Below are 19,895 nucleotides of genomic sequence, written 5' to 3' on the forward strand. Positions count from 1 at the left end.
GCACTCGGCGTCCTACCTTTTTATTATTTCTACAATGATTAAATTAGCCCAAAATTTACAACGGAAAGTATTTTCAATACTCCTTATCCATCATCTGTGCTTCGAGTCATATTTTTTTAACCCACCTCTACGCAACAGACCGATAAGGAACCAGTTAAGACTTAGAACAACAGCGAAACGAGAATCGTCGGTGTTCAATGATTTGCGTGTTAACGAACCGACCAGTTAGCCGTTAAATAAAATCTCGCGTGTCCAGTAAGCTGACCGATGTACCGCGAGTTACGGATCTGTTTAACATCGGCACAACTTTTATAAACTTTAAAAGAAATTGGAAGGAAAAAGATTGGTTCTCTACGAACCTGTTCGTATTTCTCCAACTCTTGATGGTAGATCTGCCTGATCTGCGCGAGCTTGGCTCTATAATCTGAATGCTCGATAGCATTGTCAGGTTGTCCAGGTGGACCAGCCGCTGCAGCCGCGGACGCGGACGCTGCCGCACCCGCACCGCCACCCTTCTCCGGTCCGGCGACACCCTCTGCGATCAACATGTTGTCCAGCCTCATTAGTTGTGGATCCGGTGGTTCCTCTTCTTGAGTGTTCCGTAACGACAGCACTGCAACGATAAAATTGACACGAATGTTAGATAAATCCTGACATGGAATTGGCATGGAATGTAGATCATTCAGGGAAGAAATTGAAATCGTTAGAAGAATTCGCAAGGCAGTTTGCACGAGTTTCCCCTCGGTGTGCTTAGTCGCGCTTGTACGCGTCGCTTGTACGTGAAAAGGGTGAAAACCGTGGAGGATAGGGTTGCTGCATCTTTCTGGGCGAACTTGTCACACGAGGTGAATGCGAGAAAGAAAGAATAAAAGAGAAGAAGAAAGTCACCCCCCCGTTCTGTGGTTTTATAGCTCGTCCAGCTCCATCATGCGCCGTAAAAGTATAATAAAACCCACTGTTACACCGTGAAAACGCAGCCCGTTCTAAAACACTGCGTGCACATCGGTCTTTAAGAAAAAGGGAACGAAAGGGTCTGGTATAGAGAGGGATAAAGAGAAGATCGAAGTAAAATTGATTCTTTTATGATAGGTAAAACGCGCGACTTTCTCGACCTCTTCTCTTTCGTCGATTTCAACTTGAACGTGAGATTCAACTGGAACTTAGCTGAAATACTGATATAACTGGTACAAAAAGAAGAAAAGGTTCGTTCAATAAAAAGCACAACGCTTTAAATGTCGCGTTAACTAAAGTCAGTGGAGAAATATCGCCATACTTTACGAAATGAGCCGCGTAACGTTTCCACCCTGCGTATTCCCTGGCTGAGATTTGAGGATTGAATTAATCACATTTGCGGTCATTCGAGCCGTAATTTAAATTCGTTAGGACTTTCTCTTCTTTTTTCATCTCCGCCCTGTACTTTCCTACTGCGGTGGAAAAAAAAAAACGCCTCTAGAGACAGAGGAAAAGAGAAGGAAAGAGAAGAAGGGCGTGAAAGTTTGCTGGGATTCGCGGGAGCGTGAAACGAATGCGCGGAACTAATGCATTTATACGAAGTGTAACAATTAGGGTTGCAATCCCGACGAAGGGGTTGGAGCATCAAATTCCTCGGGGGACTCGAGTGGAAAGGGGTGAAGACGCAAAGTCGATCGCTGGGGAACAGTTTCTTTGAAAAAGATGTCACGCTTCCCGGTCTAACTCTCTCGGTGCCTGCCTATTTGTTAATGAATCTTTCTCTTATTCGCATGGGGACTGTTTAAAAAGGAGAAAGATAAAAGAGTTTAGTTTCCCTTCGTTTTCGAAATCCAGAGAAAGACGCAAGATACCCTAGTTTCGTACCACTCTACTGACCGATTAAATGATTCAAGTAAGAAAAAGGAATGAAATGAATGTTTGCAAGATAAAATCAAGAAAGATATCTGGAAGATACGCGGTTTTTAGCGTTGAAGAGCGACTTAAGGGGCAAGTTAACAGCAGTCAGAAGGGTGCTGTTAAAACTTTGGTGCCAGTTGGTACAGCTACACCGAGAACTTTTCACGCCGATGTAATTAAAAATGAAAAACCTTCGGCAGAGAAGCAACGAAATAAAACGTACGTTTACGACGATGCCATTGAAAGTTAAAAGACCGTGAAAGCCATCCTTTGCCCGTTTTGGTCTCTCTAATAGTTTTAAAAGCCGAAACCCTTCTATCTTTCAAAAATCCATCACATTTATAAAAAAAAACGACTAGCCAGAGCGACGATTCTTGAAAACTCGTGTCGGTCGTAAAGTAAGAAGCCAGAGAAACCACGAAACATAAATGAAGCGTTGGAGAGCAAAATTATTTTCGGCTATCGAGCGGGAAGAAAGTAATCGGGGGTAGCTTACGGGCAATAATCTGGCTATTAAGGGGTGTAAGGGGAGGTCCTTGGTACCGTGTTGGTAAGGCACAGGGACTGCTAACCTCCTGCGGGGGTCCTTACAAGCACGTAAACTCAGTTTTACTAGCAGTTAACATTTTACGACTCCGACGGTCTGCCTCTACCTCCTCTGCTTCTCTTTCACCCTCTCTCTTCAATGAACGTACAATCCTTCCTGCTTCTTCCTTTCTCTCGTTGCTTAGCTTCCTGTCGTACCACGAGTATTCCGTCACACCGGTTTCGTGTGAAACACCCTACACCGGCTATACGAACATACACCACCCGCGACAACGTAACAACAGTCGTCGTTTTCGAGGCTCGTTACCGGGCGAACTACATTAATATGACACCCCGTTGAAGATCGAGCTAATTGCTTGGCTAATTCGTTCTCTGGTTATAATTTCATAACGAGCAAGATACATCACATCTACCGTTTAAAGTAATAATGGAGAAATGTTTGCTATTTTTTTTCGTACGAGAGACAGATGGATCACATTTTGGAGTTAAAATTTAACTGACAAATATTTCATTGTAATATTGATTAAAAGAAACGAACGAGCTGGACGACGCGATTTAAACAAACGATCCTAAAATATGCAAAAGGGATTGAGTATCCTATAGAGGCGAAAGAAGGAGAACGCGAGAGGGAGGAGAAAATCGAAAATCCCTCGACGAAACAACCCTTGGGATAATTTAGATTCGCGAAGCGGAGGCGGCCGAGCGGTGGGAGGTGGTGGAACGCCGCTGGTGTGTATTGATCTAAACGGGAACCCGTGAAAGCAATTAAGATAAGGCACGGTAACAAAGGGTTGTCGGCTGCTACCCCGCTTTTCACCGTAGGAAAACAGAATGAGAGAAACGAGAAGAATAGAAAGAGCCGCAAACTGGTTGCAAGCAGATACGCAATGGAAAAAGAGAGCGGAGGTTTCGAATTGCCAGAAAAGATCAAAAAGCATCCCCGAACGTCGCTTTATTCTATGTATTTTTTACTTTCCTCGAATTCTTCAAATATTCCACAAGTGGAACATTTATTTATATTTATTTCTTTCGTCAAGAAATAAGCTTAGGGTGAATTCGTATCCTGACCCAGTTCAAAGGTCCTTTGAATCCTCGTTTCGCACCCAAAGGGAATCGATTCCCAAAATCCATTCAATTTTTTTCTCTCCCTCTCGAAGTTTTCCTCGCTGGCAACCCTAATAAGGTCCAGATGTAAGACGGTGAGAACAGAAGAGGAGTAGAAGGAAGGTGGGAATGGCTGCTCTTTTAATTCGAGGGTGGATCCCGTAGGGTGAAACTTGCACGTAGGCACAAAGGAGAAGCAAAAGTAGAAGATGAAGAAGAAGAAGAAGAAGGCTGAGCGTTACCCAAGGGATCCGATATCGACACCATTCTGTAAGAATATCCGGCCTCTTCTCTGATTTACGAACGAAATCGAGACACAAGGCGTATTTCTGAGTTGCTGATATCGTGTTTCGCTTCGTTACGAACGCTGGTTCTACCTGGCTGCTTTCAAGAAAGGAAAAATCATCGCGAGTCAGGTATTATCGAATTGTTAGATCCTCCGGGGAAGACGATCTTGCACTCCGAACCCTTTATCCAACCATTTCTTTTGCGTCGTGTTTAATGTATTCTAAATACTAACAAAAGCATTAACCCCTTGACATACAAATAAAATAGAATTCAATGCGTCCGAAAAATACTATTTAATTTAGCTCAAACCGGAGACGTCAAAGTCTAAAATGGCACATGAAATGAATGACGTCTCCCAGACGTCATTGTATGTCAAGGGGTTAAAGAGGTAAAATTTAGATGCACGAAGGGCAAATCTTGGCCGAGTTGGAAAATTCTTTGAAGAAATAGTAACGAACGTTTCAACGTTTCGAGATAGAAGGGTGGGTCGCGGTTCCGGTTTGGAAGCCAGGTTTTCCCTGGTCGTTTCCCGTTCCTCCCGAGCCAGAACTTTTCCACGATTTCTTTCGCGCTTCGGCAATTCAGAGCTTCCGTTTCCGAAAAAGAATTTCTCGCGCTCTTCGCGATGTTTTTCCACCGTCGACACGCTCCCTTTTTTCTCTCACCCTAACCCACCCACCCCTTGCCCTTTCTTTATCGCGTCCAGGCGGTCGGGTCGTTTTCTATCCAGAGTTCCGCGCGAGCATCGAATTCGCTCGACCGTATCTTCGCCGCGTTCCACTCCTTTCTGCTTTTATTATTTTCTTCCTTTCTCCAGCCACTTCCGGCGCGGCAATGGCACTCTGGCCCCTTTCCCGCGCGTCGCCCACACCAGCTTTTCCAACCGCCGTAAATCAAAACTGGACACCGAAAACGCGGTCAAAGGTATGGTACGCGTTCGGTTCTATGTACCGGGTGTCGACAACGTTCAAAGTTCTTGAAACGTTTGAAAATGCGAAAAAGGAATATCGCCTTGCAACGGAACAGGAGGAAGCAATGAAAAAAAAAAAAGATGAACAACGTGGAAGAAGCATAGAATATTCGCCGGTGGTGGTGTCGGAAGGAAAGAGGGTGGAAGCATCGGCGGCCGTGGCTGTGGGGGTCGAATAAAATTTTACGGCCGCGAAATCGTCCAATAATTGTTACGGCTCGCTTTGATCGCGTAAAACACGTCGTAAATGTCGAAAGGGACGACCCCCTGGCCGACAGGAATTACTCTTAACCCCCTTACGGGGTATTATGCCGCATTACCGACGCTGCTGCGTTTGCGTCTGCACGCTTATACCCTCACCCCCTATCTCTCTACTAGCTTCCTTTGTGTATCCCTTCGAAAATCTTATCCTTCGACTGAAACTGACAGCTTGGTCAGATCCGCACCCCATAAAGTCGCTAAAGGGTGCAATATCTTTCGTTCTATAATAAATCTCGTTCAACGTCAGCGATTCTCAATTAGATCTTATAATTAACTGTCCCTAAAACGACGCCTTTTATCCTGCTATTTAAAGATCAACCCTTATCCTATCGAAACGAGTTCGGTCGTTATGTTTCATCAACTCTTAAATTGCGTCGTCGATTACACAACACCCTGTAGGTAGATCTATGCGAGTGCTTTCCATGCTCGCGTTCGTGTACATACGTGTGAGAGTTGCACGAGTACTCGAGCGTGTCTAAGCGGGTTCGAACGCGCGCGTGTACGTAGCACGTCGAGTACCATACCATGCCTAGACCATTTCGCAGCATTCCTGCCATTCTAACATCCGCGTTTCATTAAAAGATCTTGCCCGAACTCTTGGCGTTGCCGCACACAGCTACGAACGGTGTATCAGACTCACGTTGAGCTTGTTCGTAGCCGGCGACTACCTCGAAATAAAGAGAAAGAGATAAACGAGGTAAACGAGGAGAGAAGATAGAAAGAGCGGCCACGTAAGCGAGCACCGACTCTCGGTCGAGATATTTCTGCACCGTGTAATCTTTTTGCTTGAATATATTAACGGTGGTTCTTTTCGACCCGGAGATTGCTCCTACCGAGGCTGAAAAGAGCCTGAAGTTTACTTGCTAAATTCTGAGACGATGAGCTGTTCTCACAGGCTGCTCTGTTGCCAGGTGAAACTATTAAGTCATAGCAAACGATGAGTATCAAAAGGCAGAGCTTAAAGTTAGCAGAATGATCGTGTAATATAAAATGACTGATTATAAGAAGAAACGACACGACACCCTGTATGTAAGTTTACCGATGTACGGGAGAACGTATACGTAGCGGCGTCTCGAGGCAAATTAAGCCCCTCTGGCTCCGCTTCGGCTTCGTTATTGAAGTGGCATTCCTGCTCGGGAACCCTCGACGACCCGTCTCCCGTGTACGCCGCGACAACGATAATCAGACTTTTTAATAGCTTAATAACGACCGAAGATATTCGCGACGAGTTAACGTGGGCCGAGAGAACCAGCCCGATCCCAACCCCTTCACCTAGCAAAATTTACTTTCCCCAATGACCTCTGTCGGCCGTCGAATCATCCCTCTTCCCTGTACAAATATGTCGAATGGATAAAAAATTTCAGAATATCTGGAAATAGAAAATGGATGAATTTTCATTTTGTCGGAAAACGGGGTTAAGAAAATGTTGCTGAGACTAAAGGATTCATTGTTGGAGAAAAAGAAAAAGAGAATGCTCAAGCGGATCGAGAAAGAAATTCTTATTGCCTGGCAAGTCCGGCTTTTCCGCAATATACAGCACAGGTGTACCGAATGTGTACACCCCCCGTCCCACCCTCTCTCGTACACGTTCACTCGTCCGTAAGGGTAGAAACAACCCTGTGCACGCATGGTCAGGACCGTATTCTGTCTAGCGAAGCCCATTACTCTTTGCTCTTGTTTCGTTTTCTCTCTACCATAATATCCACCTTCCTTTTTTTCCTTCTATTTTTTAATGCGATACACACAGTACGATACGATATCGCTTATAAAAAAAGGAAAACTCATCCTTTCTCTGACTGTTATTACGTTCTTCGTTACAGAAACTGCTCGAAATACTATAGTAGTCTGCCAGTTAATTTGAAAAATACCATAAAATCTCGAATACGATGCCCAGTGCATGATTTAGCCTCGAAAGTTTCTGGCGAAATGAAAATTTCTATAAAAATTCTGTTTACGTTCAACGGAATTTACGACTTAAGTGGAACGTGTAAAAATAACAGATTCGATCCTCAACTCGAGCAAGTTGTAAAGTTGAACGGGAATAGTAATCGATCGAACGTACCTAACAACAGGCGGTCGTACGTACATCGTCTACGAAGCTGGTGTGCTCTATAACCCTTAAACGACTCGATATCCTACGTTTCGTTCCTCCGACAAACGAGCATCCGCGAGAAACCGGTAAACCAGTTTCCCCGGACATGCTTCCACCTTGTTATCAATCATTCATCCGTAGTGTCTAGCCGAACTAACTGGAAAATCGAACCGATCATCACGGATAACTGCCACAAAAGGGTCACGTTAACCCCTTGAAAAGAGAAAAAGGTTTGCCTGGAGAAAAAAAAAAAGAAACGGGAGGAAATATACCCTATAAAGCTTCCAGTCGAGTTTCTCCCCAAAGAAAAAAAGGGGAAAAATTCAATGGTTAATTCCATCGAATAAAAGTCCTACCTAAACCAAATACCCTCTGTACAACCCCTAAACTCCTCCCCGCTAGAAGGGTCAAACTTTCGTTCGACCATTCGGTGTCGTTAAAATCCGATTTTCGATGGAAATAGAAAATCAGCGAATATTCAAATTTTTGCAACAAAATTCTTCGTTGTTTCTTCGAATCCGAATCGTTCGCGATGGTCCAACGAATACCCCGTTAAAATCTGCTCGTTCTTCCTAGAAGCGTGTTATTTGTTATTTCCTGTGTGTGGCTGGAAAAATCCTGCTGAGCTGCGGAGTATTTCTTCCACGAAATTCTCTTTCTCTCGCGTTCGAAGGCGAAAGAAGCGAGTAGCTACGTTTCCTTCTTCGTTCGTTCCCTTTTCCAAGGGTTGAAGCGAACACCGAAGCGGGCACATCGAGCAGAAGGGAAGAGGATAAGGTAGGGTGAGGATAGAGGGAGGGTTAGCTGGCTGGTTGGAAAAGAGGAGGGCTAGAGAGATGAGGGAGATACGGGGGGTGTAGAGAGCGACGTTCCTGGGGGTGGAGGCGCAGCAGGCAACGTGGCGTATTGATCGAGTGGCACCCTCTCACCCTCTTTCTCTCTCGTCGCGAGTAACAACACGGTTTTTCGAGCCACCCTGTATATTCGAGCGTCTGCGTTCGCGTTTCCTAGACGAGACCATTCGACCGCGTGTGTCGCAACTTCCTCTCAACGTGTTTGCTGTTAACCACACAACGGTCGCGCAGGGTTGAAATTCAAAAAGCACCGCATGGAGCGAGAGGTCTTGGAATTGTATAAACATCAGTTACGTGTACGATACAGAGGGTGGATCAGATGAGACCTTACAAGTTGTTTTACTTTCAAGTACCTTATTTTTTGTTTCTACAGGAAATATGAAGAAAACCACAGGTTCCAAACAGGCTGTAAATTTTTCCGCATAGACAGCCGAGTATCCCTTGTTCACGGATGGACAGGATACAGGGAGATCTTTTTCGCGTTTCATTTTCATGCCGGTGGCTCCCGTGGGTACCATAAACGCACGTCTCGTGTCGGTGTATCACCATTGGAAAAACTACCCCTCACCTTTTCTTCTCACCGCAATTCGGTTTCCAACTAACGAGATCTAGTCTTCTTTATCTATATAAATTTCTACTCCGGTAAGATATTTCTTGCCTCGAATGATTATTGGTATAAAAGAAAAAAAAATGGATAACGCGGTCCTTTATAAAGACTCTAATGGAGCTATAGAGATCAGGGATGGTTTCTAGAGGGACTAGAGAAGGTAATCCGTCCCTGAGGAAGGGTGGACCGACGCCACTGTCGGCTCAGCTTCATCCCCGCCGTTCGTGACGAGAGGGTGAGGAGGGCGTTCGATATCAAATCGTCGAAAAACCATCGTGAAAGTATCGAGAATGAGAGCATCGCAGCGAAACACGTCGGCCCGTGCGATCCAATAACCGAAGAATTTTTCAATTTGCCCCGATCCCGGTAATTAACACGTTCCATGTCGCGTGGACCATCGATCACTTAACTTGGACCGATCTTTTTTCTTTTTTTTTTTTTAAATAAAAATGGCACTTTTGACTGCATTTTTATACACACGAAACTGCAATAAATTTTATTATACCATCGACAAGAATGGGCGAATTTTCGTGGGAGGATTAAAAATTTCTGATCCCTGTGCTGAAACGGACGCAAACGGAAGCCTCTTTCGCGGCTGCAGAGACATTTTTCTCGCGGCTTCGCTGTGTATGCATAATGCATGCAGCCAGGATGCCGCAGAAGAAGACTTCTTTACGCGCAGAGAATTCGAAATCGTCGCGAAAATTCTTGCAACGACAGCAAGCGACTCCTTTTACGAACTAAACAGGGTTTACAAATGTTCATCCGTTTGAACAAATTTACTCGGACAGTCTTGGAAAAATGGCCCCCAAAAAAGATGATCCGTCCGTATCGCGGGAATATCTTTTAATCTTGCATCAGATAGGAAAAATCGAGTCAGTCCGAACGGAGGAGGGGGTAGAAATTAAAGCAGGTGCGTGATGGGAGGACAGGGTGCCCTGTACACTCTCGGAAACGTCATATTCGAGCGTGGTTCCCGTTTCTGTACCAGACACACGGGACCTGTTGCTGTCGAGTTTACGGTGTTTTTACGAGCGACGTTACAGCCACCCCTGAGCACGAGGGCTGAACATACCCCTCTTTCTCTCGCCCCGCGGAAACGATATCCCTCGTCTCATTGCCAGCACCTATGCGAACGCTAGCAACGAGAAAAAGAGAGGAATAGAAACCGAAACGACTGTCCGTTTATCTCTGCCCTTCCCTACTTGCTCGCTTTCTCTTTCGATCGTCGAAAACAAACGATCCGACGAATAATGACACGGATCGTCGCTCGACGATCAAATTCGAATCGAATATCGTTTGTCGGATGAGATATGAAATTCGATAACAATTTGAAAGATAATCCCTCGTTAGTCTTTGGATGCGTCGAGATACAAAAATGGAATAATTTCTTAGAGAAAGATAAGAGAAATTTCTCTGCCACGGTCGATAGAAGATGCGAGAAAAGTGGAGGAGAGAAAATTCGGCTGACTTCCGACGAGACAGAGCGGTGTGTATAGGAGGGTTGGTAGAAACAAGCGGTAAGTTCAGCGAGAGTCGAGAAAGTTTCTTCTCGTCGTCGACACTGGCTACCAAAACTTTCCAACTACCGAGTTTTGTCTCGCGCAATTAGAAGTTCCCTGTATTATTCATAGCTAAGCTCGCTCTTCCTCTCCTTTCCTATCTCTTAGCTTCTTCGTTCTCTTCTTCGTCTTCTTCTTCCAGCCTGGATTCCGCTTCGTTCCTCGTCGGTTCGGCAGCCGAGATGTGCTCGCTCGCTCGGTTCTTCGTAACGCGCAAAACTCAAAGACCACCACGAACGAAGAAGAGGCGCAAGTCGCGCACGGTTCATGAATTTTAATGAAATTTCCAGCCGGAGATGGAAGAAGCTCCTTCGTGTTTCTCCCTGTTCTTCCAGCTATGCTTCTTCTTTCTCCTTTATTCCAACGAGTACACGCGTGCACCGGTGTCGGTGATTCTCTTGCTGATCTATGCCCTCTACGTGCTGCTCGATATTCGCCGCGAAACACCTCGTCTTTCCTTACTATTCCACATACGTGAGGCTAACAATTGAACCTCGGCGATACCTCTATGCCGTATTCCCAGACAAAACCGTTCAAAGGTTCGAGTCATGACTGTCACGAAGATCATCGGTAAAGATGGGATCCGAGTGTATACGTTGCATGCAGGAATAGCAACGATCCCTCGTTCGAAAACTCTCGGAACTCTGACCAGTCGGTTCGTTAACGACGAACTAATGTGCACGCGATGCGATTCACGATATATCGCGGCACCGATCAGCCTGTCCGTGCTGCACACGCGAGCAATTCGTTCCGCGATAAAATTATCCTGATACGATTTTCCAATGACATACGTGCGATGTTCGTCTCAAGGACGAGCTGTCACTCGCTTGTCATCTTGTACTCCGACGGAATCGGAATGGAATTAAATGAACGATAACAGTCGGGATCGTATGTAAGGCACGTAACAACGTACGCGTACGTTTCGATACCGAGTGCAAAGTAGCGATGTTTATTCTACATAATATTATTACTCGTAAGGAAGTGCCGAGTGCATGTAAAAGGATACTCGATACCTATATGTAACACACTGACTTCGACCTCGTACACCGAGATTTCGCGATAATAAAAACCGAAAGGAGATGTAAAGATACCTCGTTTCGATCCCAGGAAGCATGTAGATCTCATTATCCCTAAAGATAAGTGTAGCGCATTAAAAGTTCCAGAAGAAAATTGTACGTATCGGTTGAACGAGAACGAATAGTGGAAATAATCGAGGAACTCGTTAACCGTGAAGTGGCTGGATGGAAGAAACTGATGACAGGTAAAGGGAAACTGATTAGGATTCGAGGAGAAGAAAGGGGCGGTGAATCGAAGAAAATAAAAAGGGCAAGGTTATATTCCATTGGGAATACAAAAAGGGCCTAAACGATCCACGGTACGAGCTTCTCCTCGCCCCATGCAATCTCCATAGAATTACCATACGATTAAGAGAATACCGACCCTCGGTGCACCGTACACCGGAGCCAACGTTAGCCCTCGAGAGTCTTCCAATTAGCCTCTCGAAAGATCGTTCTTCCTCTCGTCTATATAGATTGCGCACACGGTCACCGGAGGAGGACATAAGATCTCGGATATATGCCAGCCAGATAATCAGGATAAACGTAAGCGGAGAACCTGTTAAAAAATAGACGACAAGACGACTGGACGCCAGGTCGTATTTCGTTCTTCCACCCTGTAACGCCAGGCAAACCAACTACCCGTACGGGGTGTTTCAAAGAGAAAACGTTTAATTGCCGGTGAGAAAAATTGGAGCTTGAGATTCGATAAAGAGGAGCACGGAAGCGTGTAAAACACGCGTACACTTATATCGCACGGTGGACACGGGATCGGGTACTTTCCTTCTTTCTCCAGCTTTCTCTCTGTCCCTCGGTTTACGAGCTTATTTTACTGGATTTTTATGATATAACGTACCCGCACCTAGCTACGGCTCGAAGTTTATAGGTTTGCAAGATTTTATCGTGGCGTAACGTATGGTTTGTTAAATCGACCCCCCCTGCGCCATACGCGGGTCCTGCACGCCGATTCATGGACGAGAGAGCACACTGCTTGAAACACGCACGATGAATTCCGCAAAGGGGCCCTTCCTCTTGACTGCCGAGATATTTATCGCTCGGTACGACGACCCAACTGGATCGCTCGTGTTTATTTTTTTCGGACCCTTTACGCGTTTTCGTTCGCCACTCGACGAGCTTCTTACCGATCCCTTGCTTCTTTAAGCAGGGACTAAAAACACGCTTATGAAAATACGTGAAAATACTCGGCACGAAAGATTTTTCTTATCGAATGAACGTAAGGCACCGGGAAGCAACCTCTCCGTGTACCTCACTGCAACGGCTTGCATATTTATAGGCTTTGATAAAAGCTTATTGTATTATCAAGCAATAACGTTACCGTAATGCTTGGCGGTAGATAAGATACAATATACGCGCACTTTAACAAGGATTGACGTAGGTGTTTATTATTCGGAAAACAAGTCGAATGGCGCGAGAAAAGAAAAGAAAAGAAAATTCAAGAATAAATAAACGAACACGGAGATAACCTTGCTTCGTTGAGATATTTTTGGAGCCACCTTCGGATGTTCCGAATCGCCAACGCGTACCTACCAAGCATTTGCCTCTCGAGCACCGAGAGGCTTTGATTTCTCGATACGAAACGATATCGAGCGGAAAAAATAGTAGGAAATGGAAGAAAAAGGGAAGGAATGGTAGGAAGAGACGAAAGATGCCGAGTAGCGGAGTAATGATACGGTGAACAAAAGAAAATCCAAGAGAACGAGCCAGCATTGTGCTGTCAAGTCGTACACGACAGTTACGCTGCTGTCCCGTTAACGGAATTGCACTTAAGTCGCTTTAATTGCGCGGAGTTACTGACCGGAAGTCGTCGTTATGGTCATCGCCCTCGCAAAAGGATCTTCTCCCTTGAACCTTGCCGATCCTCCTCGATACAGCGAATCTCGATCGTCGAATATACGGAATACTAATTACATTTCACACTTGCGTGAAACAATTTCGCCAACTTTCAAGATCGATTGGCTAGAAGTTTTCTTCGTTTCGAGGGATGTTAGCGTGAAATACCTTTGTTGAAGGTAAAAGCTCTCTCGCCACGATATTCACGGGTAAATAACACACACCGGTGCAACCTTAAAAAGTTTTCGTAATAAATCAGCGCACAATACGACAGGCTGGAATCGGACAAATCTCGTTAGCCGAGTCGAAGAAGTTTGAGTCTGTCCCAGGGGAGAGCAGAAAAGCCGGTTCACCTTGGTCGCTGGAGAACCCATCTGCATGCGGGGACCGTGGACTAAGAAGAAGCCGAAGAAGCAGAAGAAGTATAAGAAGAAGAAGAAGAAAAGGAAATCGAAGCTAGGGGAACGACATTCCAACTGGGGTCGGGATGAGAAGCGTCATCTCTTGGAAAACCACCGCTGCACACCTTTCTACCTTTTGCCCAGAGATACAACTGAAATGGTCGATCCAGAAGAAAATTTAATATATATATTTACGTCGTGGAAAATCTACTACTTCGATTTACGATTATTGCACAACAGACGCCGCAGCGTGTAACTCGCGTGCAGAATCGCGTGAGACAAACAAATATGCGGAACGTTGCGCAAGCTTTAATTAAAGTGAGCGCCGTCTAATTAACGTGGAACATACGTTTAACTCTTACGAGAACACAATGTTCATTAAGAAAATTGTAGAGCAAACTGCTAATTATCCTTCGATCATATCGATAAAAATTAACGGACACGTCGTTGAAATGAATTTTAATGATTCCAATTTTAGTCGGTCACGATAACTGGAAGAAAAAAGAAGGATTTCCCGGTGGGGAACGGCTATTTTCACGAGCCTGTCTAAATATAATTTCACTAACGATCACGACGCAACGATGGAATATTTTTATACCGAGGAAAGGTCGACGAACGACAAACGGAGATGAAAATAAGTCCTGAGTTTAGAGAATACAATCTGCGAGACTTTATGTTCCTACGAAGAAAGCAATCGAATCGATAGATTGGAGAGTACGAGAAAGGTTCGTTCGCGAAAACACTTAGACGACGTGGATGTGTGAAATAAAACAAGATCACCATTGGAAGCTGGCCAAATGGAGTATGGATTTTTAATTGCCACAGGGTGAAACGGGATTACGTTAAGGTTGATGGAAGAATTCGGAATCGAGGGTAGTTGATCATCGCGTGGTTGACCTGCCCTAACTAAATGACGATAAATCGGAAGTGACACGAGAAGAGTTGACAGAGAGGAAGGGGGGTGGTAGAGGGAAGACCTCAGAACTGATTGCAGTCAAGTTACAATTTCGAAACACACGAACGTTACACGCGTTGACAAACGATAAATAAAGCTGACCACCGATCGGAGAACAGTGCTGGCAATCGATAGCGACCGGGTCTTTGATTAATTACAGAGGCACACGCGATCGTTCCTACGAATTAACTGTTTCGGCTATTTTGAAATTGAACTCGATTAGAGAGCCAAATATATCATCGTGTTACATAAATACGAGAAAGGCAAGATTTATGAAACAGTTCACCAGTAAAAGAAAAAATGAATTCCAAGATTCTTCGAACGGAATTACCATTTTCGAATTACTATACCTCCCGTCACGGATTCACATCGACACCGAGCTGAATATTTTTAGATGACCACGGTATGTGGCATCGACGATTATACCACCGCTGCGAACAGCTATCCAGAGAAAAGATCTCCTGGACGACCAGGAGGACGAGGATGGAGAAGAAAAAACGGATTACGGGTTGTTCGAGGGACAGGCTGAAGAAATCCCGCGGATTTCGAACCCTCTAACCCTCTCTCCCGCCCTCCCACTGTTTCACCTACCCTTCTTGGGATCTTGGTTACGGTCCCACGGGAAATCGGTCTAAACGGGCTTGTCCAGAACAGGTTTTCGAGGATCACCGCCACGTTTCAAAGAGTAGCCGTTTCGTATGACCGTGACAAATCGTCGTCGCCTCGAGACTAACGCTTCCATGCTATCAATCACGATGAAAGATATTCAAATGGGAGTGCAGTCCATTAAAAATAAATTTCTCCTACGCGTACGGAGGATACAAAATCATTGACCATTTTCGACGAGTTGTAACGCGTACAGTGATTCTCCGTGCACTCCAGAAGTATCATTTGCAATAAAAAGAGAACTAATCGAAAGGTATAAAGGTTGAATCGCTCGTTGAACGCGATCAAAATGAAGCGTAACGTTTGTGATACCAGTTGCAAGCTGCCGCAACGTTTATCGGTGGCGAATAAGAGAAAAGGGTGAATAAAAAAATAAAAAAAGATTGTCGAATGGGGAGAAATCTGACTTGGTACGGCCCTGATCCGAAGTTATCCGAGCTCCACGAGAGAGCCGATTATATTAAATGGCTGGTAAAACGGTCTGCTTAACATAGCGTTTATCTGCTCCTCTTGGTTTTACTACTTTTTCACTGCCTCGTCAGCCATTGCCCATAAACTCTGCTACAAGCCTTTGCCTCTTTTCCTCTCTCCCTCTTCATCCCCTGTCGCTTGCCGCCGCGCTACCCCCAATACATTTTTCACCGTATATGTATTCCTCCACGTCTGACCTATGGATGCATACACGCGTGTACGTGTATACTTAGAGAGGCTCATAAAGAATACAGAACCATTAAAACGATTCATCCTCTCGAGTGAGCCCATCATACTTTGACGCCTTTTTTGTTTACGCCTGTATCTTTTTTACGCTCTTCGCTCTGTTATACACTTCCTCGATTGAAAGGGTTCTCTCGTGAACCCGATTAACCCCTTTGCTACAAATTAAATTCTTTTCTTCGTAATTCCTCGAATCCATGAATCGTAATTAAAATTTAACCCTTACGTGGAAAGACGAGTACCTGTTTCCCTGTACAACAGGTATTATGCCTGTTTTCTACTGAGATTCGTACGAAGAACGTGTCTTCGAAACTGCAAACAACCGATACGTAGTCAACAATTACGAGAACCTTGAATCCTTAATTACGCTATTACGATATAGCTGAACACGTGCGTTGGCTAGCTCATTATCGACGTACGTACACCTCGAACACGAGTTAACCAGCTTATATTTTTCAAAACATGGTAAAGCAATTCTTAAAAAGCCATATTGCTTAAATGATTCTAGACGAAATTCTTTCGACGACTTTACCGCTCTCCGACGTATAAAAAGGAGCATCATTTTCCACGACTAAGGGCTACCTTTCGCCTCCCTCTCGAATTTTATCGAAGAAACGTACACAACGGACGATGTACGTGGAATGTCGTCTACGTCGAACCCTCGACCAGCACAATACCACCCTCGTCGCGAGGAAGAAGAAAACTAGCGAACCCATGAACCATGGAAGAGTGGTAGTGGGAGAGACAAGAGAGAAAAATGTGCGTAGATATACGCGTACAAGGGTGTCTGCGATAATCTGATACAGTCCTGTTACATCCTAGCCGTTAACGATACAGGAAAAACAGAATTCGCTCTCGCAATAGGATTTTCCTTAATTAACAGTATCATTTTTATGCGAACAAAAATTCTGTAAGTTGAATGGTTATTTTATAACGAGAGTGTATCGGTTGTGCGCGAACACCCTGTATACTGGAGGACGGAACGACGTGAAAGAGGGTGGCTTAGCACGAGGGGCGTGGTGGCCTCACCACCCCCATCAAACGACCAGGCAGAGAAACTACTTTTGGGGTAGTCGACCAACGCACACCTCTTTCTCTACCACCCCACCACCTCAACCCCCCCTACTGTTGTTCAGCCGTTTCGAGTCGAGCCAAACCACCCCTAGCACCCCAAAAATAATTGCGCGTTTCGTGGTCTCTTGATCCGCGCGTAAAAGTAATCCAAACATCGCATAAAAATTATGTTTACGAGTTTCGAATGGGTGGAAGGGTCGGGTCGACCCCCCTGCAGCGTGGGTAGACAGGACCGGCGCTGCATCCGAAAACGTATCAACAGCCTCGTATCCGTTCTACTCTAGATAGGGATCTCTTCCTAGGAATTTTCTTTGGGATTGTTTAGAATTCGCGTGTGAGCGTCACGAGTTACGAGGTGATCGTACTTTTATGGAGTGCTCTCTTATCTGGTTTGCCGTCTATTTAATCGGTCGTCATTTATCGCGAGAATCGAGAGACGGTGACTTAGCGATACAAAATCCGATTATGTATACATATATCTACCAGGGGGACTGAGTGGAGCAAACGTTGCGAATGACACGAAGAAAGCTAACCCAATAAAACTCACCTGTTTTCTCCTTGATTTCACAAAGAACCGAAAATAGGGCTGGCTTCATTCTGTGGCAATTCAGCGTATGTTTTCTGCAAAGGCAAAGAAAATACGTGAATCCTACATAAGGAGGGACATTAGTAATAAACATTTTCTATGGTGATACAAATAAAAAAAAAAAGAAAGATTCTGTTGGCGACGGCATATATTTTAGCAAAGCTCCATGATCGTGGACCAATAATACGAAGATAAACGCGGTCTTATCACGCTCTCGAACGCGCGTATACAATCTAAGTTACAGCTTGTCATTATCACTACACCTACCATACTCGTCACTCAACAGTTTACTCGAAGCTATAAAATCTCAAGAAGCATCGTAAAAAATAATGTTTACTTCCTCCGGAAGAATTTGTATCGTCGTGTCGTAAGACATTTGACGGTGATCAACATAACCTGCTTTTCATTACGGTTTCCAACGATCAACGAATGCTACGTTAAACGACGAAATGAAAGTTAAACGTATCATCGAGGAAAACGAACGTCTTTTTATATGATGGTAGGGAGATCCTCGAAAAGGATTTAGCTAATTGTGACATAGCAAATTGCAAAGATAATAATGTGTCTTTGAGGTATTAAAAAATGGCGGCTGATCGGATCTCGAGTGGGACTTACCTCGCCTGCGCTTCGTCCAAACTTTGATCGGTGATGTTCATAATTTGTTGTAAAATTTCACTGATGTCCTGTTTTCTGGCCTCGACGGCCTGGTCCGGACCTTGTGTCGCAGTTCCATCTACGGGTCCCATGCTACCGTATCCGGCGGTATTTTGGGCCCCCTGGCCCTGATTCCCTCCCATCAGACCAACACCTGATCCTCCGTGTTGCAGCATCCTGCCAGTTTCATCCATCAACCGTAGACTGCAGCACTAAGAATATTATCCGCCGTTTTTCTCGTGGTCTCTTTTTATTTCCGTCGCAGGAGTGAATTTGTTAACACAACACTCGCGGACGTGTATCGTATACCAGGTGTCGCGCAAAAAACACGACTGTACAAACAACCGTCGTCCCGCTCTTTCACTTTAACGACGATTTCTGTATATACCTCGAAGAAAATATGTATGTGTTCTCATGCACGTGCTCTTTCTCTCTCTGTTTCGTTCATGCGACACTTCGTATGGAAGCCCCGGACAGGCATGCACTTGCAAAAATATAATCTCTTGTAAACAATATACCGAACTCTTTGAAAAAACAAACGTGATCTACGAGGATAAGAGATGCTCGTAACGCGCGGCACGATCCGCTTGGAGGTTATGCCGCCGTGGCCTTTGTCTCTTACGTATCGTTTGGCGTTTTAACTTGCTTTCGCTTCTCTTTCTCGGTCTCTCTTTCCGTCTCACTCGTCCGCTTTGCTCTTTCTCTTTCTCTCGTTTTTCTCTCTTTCCCTTTCTCGATGCCCTTCGTTATCCTTTTTACTTCTGTTTGCTTCCCTTTCGTACGTTTTCCCTCTCACACTCCTCGTATTTCTCGGTTGCTCAGGAACACTCGCGTTGCATTTAATAAGCGATTTTCTAGTTGGTATACACACTACAGGGGGATGATGAAAATGGTGCCTTCGGCAGCTTTTAAACTTGACGGATTGTCGGATTTTACGTATACGCGGTTATGTCGACGGTCGCCGTCACGTCAGGCCCGCACTCTCCTTTCACTGGATCTTTTCCTCGGCTCGGTAAGGATACTCGTAGAAGCTGAGGAAAATCGGCGTTCTTCGAGCCATCCGCGCACGGACGTCACACACCAACTCTCCGCCTTACAAGGCAACGCGCGGACCGACCGTTTCTGTCGCTCTTTTCACTCTTCTCGGCCGCGAGCGACAGCTACGCTCCTGAAACGTCCGCGTGTTCGTGCGTTCATGTACGTCGCAATACTTGGTGTGCGTGCGTACGTGAACCAATCGGCGGCCATAACAGCCGCCTCGACCAATCAGAACGTTCGATTCATTCCTTTCTTTCTCCTTCTGATCTGTCTATCTCGTTCGCTCTCTCCTGTTATTGTCCGCGTGCGCATCCACTTACAATGCGATTTCGCCGCTTTTCCTAATCGTATTCGCTTAACCTGTTTTACGAACCTCAAAAGTTTCAGCAAACTTATACAAAAATATCTCGGAACTGATTCATCGAAGCACTATTCATAACGATTCAAATCAGAATCAACTGTCGTAGAAACAAACCAAAATCTTTTACCTCCTATATTTCAACAGGCGCAAACTCCGCCCATTTCTTCAACTTATTTTTTTTTCATTACCACTAATTTTAATCGTATACACTTATGTCGTTACTAGGCACAATCTTATTGAGAAAATATGAGCAAAATCAAATATTTAATCGTAATTTTACTTTACCGAATGCTGTACGGATAAAACGAGGGAACTTCAGACTTGGAAAATGTAAATTACAAGTCCGACAATGCGCAAGTCTGTTGCGAAAACATGGCTACCCTGTCG

At 44.9% G+C, this 19,895-nt stretch overlaps 1 protein-coding gene across 8 annotated transcripts in view; it reads right to left on the bottom strand.

The window, feature by feature from the left end:
- Positions 1–19,849, bottom strand: part of exd (PBX homeobox extradenticle) — a 33,620-nt gene extending 13,771 nt beyond the window's left edge. For 5 of the 8 annotated variants that reach the window (XR_013065211.1, XR_004581643.2, XM_034326368.2 and 2 more), the window contains exons 1-3: positions 18,071–19,848; positions 17,417–17,490; positions 360–613 (exon numbers count right to left, since the gene is read on the bottom strand). Coding sequence is in view for 6 of the 8 variants with exons in the window: in XM_034326368.2 (XP_034182259.1) it covers positions 360–613; positions 17,417–17,490; positions 18,071–18,303 (561 nt within the window). In the remaining 2 variants the exon portion in view is untranslated. Of the gene's footprint in view, positions 1–359; positions 614–17,416; positions 17,491–18,070 lie in introns of all 8 variants that reach the window. The other 3 variants (XM_034326374.2, XM_034326369.2, XM_034326372.2) reach the window with 2 other exon arrangements.
- Between the last annotated feature and the right edge of the window lie 46 nt (positions 19,850–19,895).

Source organism: Osmia lignaria, chromosome 3, assembly GCF_051020975.1.
Source record: "Osmia lignaria lignaria isolate PbOS001 chromosome 3, iyOsmLign1, whole genome shotgun sequence".
Classification (NCBI taxonomy): Eukaryota; Metazoa; Arthropoda; class Insecta; order Hymenoptera; family Megachilidae; genus Osmia; species Osmia lignaria.